Genomic DNA, 7,299 nt, shown 5'->3' on the forward strand with positions numbered 1-7,299 from the left:
GTGTACACACACTGCCAACACACATTTCAGTTCAAACAACTTGTAAAAGTGCATGTAGCATCCGATGACCCCTTTAAACGCTTTCTTTGATTCTGAGCATAACTGAATCAACCCGGCCTGTCGCCAGCCAAATCAGTCTAATAGAGCTGATTTGACTCCTGACTCAGTTTGGAGTTCATGTGTAGTTGCTGTGTTTGGTCTCTGTGTGTCAGTAGTGAGTGATAGTGTTTGAGCAGCTGATAAACACTCTCAGAGCACTGGAGCATCTGATGAATATGCAAACAGACTCCAGATCATTTACCTCAAGACAGAGATACACAGTCTTGCCATTTTATTTCTTCAATTTTTATTTACCATTTTCACAAACAGACATTTATAATTTACTTCATGTTATTTTGGGTGGAGCTTCACCCTGCAAACACTGTTTAATGTTTAGTTTCATTCAGACTTTGATGCTGAGAGCATTTAATATCTGATGTGCAGATTTCTATGATCATCTATGATACTGTATCCATCATGTATGTATGATCATCCAATACGGAATGACCATCTAAATCTTGCTAAAGATTTCATTATAAAGCAGGTAAATAGAATTAGCAGAGTTTAAAATCACGTGTGTTGAAAATGTGATGAGCCTTTATACAATAATAAGTATTAAAGATGAACATTTTGTGCTGCATTTTTTAATGATCCATCGCTGCTGTTGAGTCTCATATCAGTGTGTGTGAGTGTCGTGGAGTTTGTGCTCATTTGAGTGTGACGGAGGTTTTTGTACCACGCTTTCACTAGAATGAAGCACTGTGGTGGACTTTTGGTGGAGGAACTAAACTGACGATCGGTAAGTCTCTTTAATTCTATCATTAAAGTGTATGATATTATTATTCATTTTATTAAGCAAACATTTGCCAACAATTATTATAAAAATGTTATTGAAGTTAAAGAAGAATAAAGATAGAAAATATTAATTATTAATATTAAAATTAATGATTCATTAATTCCAACATTTCATGATGAATTTAATTGCTTCATAGTTTATTTAATTTTGTGTGCTATTTTACAACTATATATTAATATTTAGTGATATTTCTTTTTTCCATTTAAAATCATATTTCATTTTTTTTCAATTTCACTTTACATTAATCATTTCACATCTTATTATTGCTAACATTTCATTGCTTATTAATTCATTGGTTGAAATAGTTTGATGTATATTCAACTATTTCTTAATATATTTTTTGCATAGCTCTTGATCAAATTAACAATTAAGAGTTTTTGAAACGCATGACACAAAGGTTTGATAATACGGACAAAATAATTCTAATTTTGTAGGCATCATCATCAGACAAAATATATTTAGTTAATTGTTTTTTTTTATTTAAATGTACATTTCCATATAATTGTGATTGTTTTGATCTTTTAAAAATACAATTAATATATAAATTATAATATTGATCTGTTTTCTAAAGGACCATGAATTTGCACATGGACAGTGTTTTTAAAATAATTTTGAGAATCATTTAAAAAAATGTTACACACATTAATTCAGAATATAGCAAATAATTATATTTTTTACAGTATATCATGTTTGCTTCACAAAACCAATTTAAATTTAAATGTACATGATACATTTAGTAGTGGTGAACATTTATTTAATGGAGATTTAATGTAGGACAGTGTCTATGCGGTATAAAGGCAGTGAGGTCAAACTACAGTAACGATGAAATGATTGTGTTTTTTACAGCATTACCCTATCTAAATCTATGAGCTAGAGTCAGAATGCTAAGAGTGCTGGATTGTGAGTTTGTGTTGTGTGTGTGTGTTTCAGCTGGTCCCGCAGTGAAGCCCTCCGTGTCTCTGCTGCCTCCCTCTTCTCTGCAGCTCTTTGGAGACTCAGACGCACTGCTCTGCCTGCTCAGCTCTTACTCTCCACAGGGGGCGCAGGTGAGCTGGACGCTGGACGGGTCAGAGGTCACCGAGGGGGTTCAGACCAGCGCAGAGAGCGAGCGGGACGGACGCTACAGCCGCAGCAGCGTCCTGAGCCTCAGCAAAGCACGCTGGGAAGACGGCGAGCGCTTCGTCTGCAGAGTAACACATGACGGAGCTGCTCAGGAGGCCTCGTTCCTCAAGAGCTCCGAGTGCTGATGTTTCTCCAGTGAAGAGCAGCAGGATTCACAGCAGTCACCTGATTTACAGCTCAATACTCAAGCAGTCTTTCAATGTGCTGCCATTGCTGTTCATTCAATAAAGCTTCTGAACGCCTTACATTTGTGTCCGACTGCATCATCGAGCAGTGTGTCCTTCCTTCAAAGTCCTTCACTAAAGTTTCAGCTGCTGTTGATGGATTGTAATAGTTGAGAACAGCTGCGTTTAGCAGTAAATGTGAACTGAAGCTCTTGGGGTTTGAACATGGTCTCTGGAGACGGAGCTGCTCTATTCTGAGACGATCAGAATCACTAAAGCTGCCAATGCAAATCTGATTTTCACCTCAAACTCACAGTTTCACTGTTTGATCGGTTAAACGCTCTAAACTGGATCAGTTTCACTTCACTTCTTCGATGAGACAGTTATGAAGATTGAGTGGTAGTTTATATACAACTTATGAACTTTATGAACTGTACTAAGGATGGAGACTTTTGACTAAAAGACAAATAATCTATTCAACAGCAACATGTTTATGTCCTGCTGTTTTTGGACATATAAATGCATAATAAGAAAGAAGAAAAATATGAATGATAAAAATACATAAAAAAATACATATCATGGATTGAAAAATTAGTGCATGGAGAGCAGAAAAGATATATTATGTAACTGCGCCGAGACTTGAGTGAGGATCCAAATGCAGTATTTATTGAATAATCCAGTGTCAATACATCAAGCAAATGGTCAAACACAAATAAACAACCTAAACTAGCGACCAGACAGGAAACAGGCAAAAAGGTAATCCAAAAAACCAAGAGACATGAAACCAGGGAGAGTGCTCAGCAATGTAAAATAACAACTTGCAAAACCTACTACTGAAAGATAGAGTGAACATGGTTTAAATAGGCTGAGACAATGTAATGAACAACAGCTGAATGCAATCATTGATGAGTCCGGGCAAAGGATTATGGGGAATGAAGTCTGGGAGGAAAAGGTGATGGCGAGCGGGAGTAATGCTGCGTTCAAGTCCTCCTGGGACGTTCGTACTTTCGAGTTGACAAGTCGTAATTACGACGTCAGGTGTGTTCAAGTCAGTTCAGCGTACCTTCTTTTAATAAATTACAAGAAAATACAACAGGGTCTGTTAACTGCTTATAGAAAATGAAGAGCAAAGAATTTGCATGCAACATGGCAAATCAAAAGATTTTTCACCTATAGGTGCAATAATGATAGCATTTTTTTACTTGGATTTTATTAACTAGCTGCGTAACAAGAACATGACCAATTTAAGTTTATAGGAGTGATGTGACGTTCGACACCGAGGCTTCGAAGCTTGTATCAAAAAAACGAAACATCTCACAGTGAAGCACTGTACCGGAGCTTGATTAATTTTGCCAAAACCACGTGATCTGTGATGTCCGAAGCTTCGTTTTTCGGAGCTTGATTCGTTTTGCCAAAACCATGTGATCGGTGACGTCCGAAGCTTCGTTTTCGCACACAACCACGTGACTGCTTCGTATTCTGATTCACGCGAACCACTTGCGCAGTTTCGAGTGTCACTCGTGTCTTTGAAAAGAAATTATAATACGAATAAATATTTGCATACATGCATGTGTAGTGTTGTGCATGTTCATTTTGTATTAATTCCTGGTTCACAGACACTTTAACTGACCATTCTATGATAATCTTCGGTTATTTTGATCATAGCCTAGGCCTATATGCCTACAGCCTTGCCTATTTTTACCACAAATTTATTCACACTCATTTATTCATATTGTGTAATACAATGACTGACATGGACTTATTTATATAGACTTCATATTTTCTTTGCTTTATACAGGTTTTCATAGCACAAACTAATTTATTATCTGAAACAGTCCAAAAATGTCTGGGTCGTCTGGGACGCAAAGGCAGTTTTTTCCACCTTTTGACCACAAGATGCCGTTAGTGTGCACCGTCTTGAAAAGCTTCGAGTAATGAACCTTTTTAAGATACAGTTGAGGGAAAGCCTCGGGGCTTCGCAAAGCTTCATTTTTCCATCACTAGTTTATAGGACAACTAAACTATCAATTTAAACAAAAATTTCCCGTCAACTACAGACGTTGCATCCATCGATTCCGCCATGTTTCTCATTGACACGCTCCCAACTCGGAAACGGGGCTTAAAGAAAATTTCGAGTTTCCCACTCGTAATAACGACTTTGTGGTGGCGTTCATGTGCATTCAACTCGTAAATACGATCTATCCGACATGACTTTCATGACAAGATAAACCATAACTGATCTGGAAAATTATTATTATAGCAAAACCATTTTAATAACTAGCAATAAATAAATAAATAACATTGATATTACGATTATATTGTGATACATTTCTGTTTCTGCACTGTTGAGCGTGAGTGATAGTGTTTGAACAGCTGCAGCATCAGTTCAGTCACTGTGACTGACGGAGGTTTTTGTACCACTCTTTATCACTGTGTGAACACATTTTTACTGTTCATCCAGTAGTAACTCTGACAGTAATAATGTCAGCATCTTCAGTCTGGAATCCACTGATGGTCAGAGTATAATCATTGTGAGATCCACTGCCACTGAATCTAGATGCAGTTCCTGACTGACGGCTGCTTGCATCATAAATCAGGAGTTTAAGAGCTTCTCCAGGTTTCTGCAAGTACCAGGCCACACAGGGTGGGCCGCAGGTTGAATCTTTACTGAGTTTGCAGCTCATCACAACATTTTCTCCTGGTGTGGCAGTTTTCACTGAAGGAGTCTGAGTGACTGTGATCTGAGCTGCTCTAGACCCTGAAAAACAAATCCGTTTTGAGTCCATAAAATGCCATATTGTAAGCTGTGTAATATATAAATATATACTTCAATTGATTTTCAAATATACACTATTCACCTTGTAGTGTAAAGCAGTATAAAAGAGTCCAGATGAAGATGGTGATGAAGGTCATGTTGATGAAGATTGTTGTGTGTGTCAGTGATGAAGTGTTAAACTCACAGCACTATAAACACTCTCAGAGCACTGGAGCATCTGATGAATATGCAAACACACTCCAGATCATTTACCTCAAGACAGTTGCTGAGTCTCAATCATAGGCCTATAATAAAAAACAATTACTGAAGAGAGAACATCTATCTATCTTTCTATCTATCTATTATTATCTATATAATATCTATATATTAGTTGGATTGGCACGTCACTGTTAATCTATGTATGTTCCAGAAGTTTATTAACAGACATGAGGATCATCACACACGTGTCTCTGTCAGTCACTGAATCAATGAGTTTGATTGTGAGTCGCATCACACATGATATAAAACATTCACTTTTTTAAATTCAGTTTCATGCTTTAGTAATAATGCAGACTGCATAAAGCACATGAAGTAAAGGAAGGTATTTTCTGCTGTGAGTCACTGTGTTGGTTGGAGACTCAGTTGATGTGTGTTTGTGCAGTTAGTGAAGCGTCCAGCAGGTTTTTGTTCAGCTGCTCTATTAGTTTGTATCACTGTAGTTCACTTTCGGCAGCGGCACCAAACAGGTGTGTTAGATAAGGGAGACATACAAAAGGTGCAGGGCAGGGGGTCCTCCAGGACAGGTTTGGGAACCACTGGTCTATAGGATGCACTTATTTATATATTTGAATTTTATTTTTAATTCACATTGAATGTTTAGCAGTCAACATTGTCATGGCATGTTTGTTTTCATCCAGTGAACTATAATCATTTCTGTTATTTCAACTTGATTTTGTGAGTTTTCAGTGTTTCTGCTCTTTTTTCCTCATTGATAATTAAATTCTAAATGGTAAAAAATTTGCACATTTGCAAATTTGCATTGAAATAAAATGTACATTAGTTTGTCATTTTGGCACCACTTTGATTTTACTTGAAAATTTAAGACAGAAATTAAACTTAAATGTTCAGATTAGTGTGTTGATTTTTTTTTTTTTTTAAGTAAAGCCTGCAGATATTTTCAAACTGGAAATTATGGATGCTTAATTGTATTTTGTTCTTATTTGTTATTTTTGTTATTTTTAAAGTTATAGTAAACATTCTAGACAGATGTTATATTGACCTACTTGACTTAACTTGACTTACAGCAACTTCAAGTTGCTAATGAAAATGACACTTCAGATCAATATATTTCACCAAACTTTCACTGCTTTGCTGAGCACAGACTTTTAAAAACTTAATTCAGGTGACTTGCAGTTTAATGTTGCAAAAATGACAAAAAAATCTATCACTGTATTAATTGTTCATATATTTTTCTGAACCTGAAAGGAGAGAAATGCTTTCTTCTTCATTGAGTTGACTATTGTGTGTTTGTCAGGCGTCACTTGTCCTAAAGTGAGCGTCCTGCTGCCCTCCAGTGCAGAGATCTCCTCAAAGAAGACAGCGACGCTGGTGTGTGTGGCCAGCGAGGGCTTCCCGTCAGACTGGAGCCTGAGCTGGAAGGCGGACGGGAGCAGCAGGTCTCAGGAGAGCAGCGCTGGGCTCCTGGAGAAGGACGGTCTGTACAGCTGGAGCAGCAGCCTGACTCTCTCTGAGCAGGAGTGGATGGAGAGCGTCTCAGTGAGCTGTGAGGCCACACGGAGCGGCCAGCCTGCGCTCACTGGACACGTGACGAGACAGCAGTGTTCAGAGTAGATCTGCTGCTCTTCTCACTCATGTCTCACATGGAGACTAACAGCACATGAGCGACTCCTTCATTCTCCACAACCAGCTTCAGTCACTCGCATCTGCATCTACTCTGCTTTGTGTGTTGCACACAAGCCTATATGTGTGGTTTTATTAAAATTCAGTCTTTAAATAAAATATAATTGTGACTTTGTGTCCCTTTTTGTGTCATTTTTGTTTCAGGTCTTTCATTGAATGAGGGGTCTAGCTCACATATTATAAATAAGTCAGTGGACCATGAAAACACCTGCATATACATGATGGAACAACATCTGCTCTATTCTGAAAGGAACACAATCACAAATGCAAATATTCGTTTAACATTCAGTTTCACAGTTTGACTCGTTATTCTGTGAAATGAGTTTGACTAATAGAGAAAAGTGTGTAAAACACAGGGGAAGTCGTGGCCTAATGGTTAGAGAGTCGGACTCATAACCCAAAGGTTGTGGGTTCGAGTCTCGTACCGGCAGGGATTGTAGGTG

At 37.8% G+C, this 7,299-nt stretch overlaps 1 pseudogene and 2 gene segments (V, D, J or C); 2 read left to right on the forward strand and 1 right to left on the reverse strand.

Annotated features, from left to right (window-relative positions):
• The first annotated feature begins 250 nt into the window (after window positions 1–250).
• Window positions 251–2,264, forward strand: LOC107677244 (Ig lambda-3 chain C region-like). The segment is given in 3 exon segments: window positions 251–583; window positions 790–838; window positions 1,826–2,264. Coding segments are annotated over 3 exon segments (450 nt in total).
• A 2,344-nt stretch (window positions 2,265–4,608) lies between these two features.
• The window catches only part of LOC107677118 (Ig kappa chain V-III region NG9-like), a 15,159-nt pseudogene continuing 12,468 nt past the window's right edge, over window positions 4,609–7,299 (reverse strand).
• LOC107677119 (Ig lambda chain C region-like) lies at window positions 5,383–6,859 on the forward strand. The segment is given in 3 exon segments: window positions 5,383–5,436; window positions 5,712–5,739; window positions 6,471–6,859. Coding segments are annotated over 3 exon segments (399 nt in total).

The sequence above is a fragment of the Sinocyclocheilus anshuiensis genome, unplaced genomic scaffold (assembly GCF_001515605.1).
Source record: "Sinocyclocheilus anshuiensis isolate Anshui unplaced genomic scaffold, SAMN03320099.WGS_v1.1 scaffold392, whole genome shotgun sequence".
NCBI classification, from domain to species: domain Eukaryota; kingdom Metazoa; phylum Chordata; class Actinopteri; order Cypriniformes; family Cyprinidae; genus Sinocyclocheilus; species Sinocyclocheilus anshuiensis.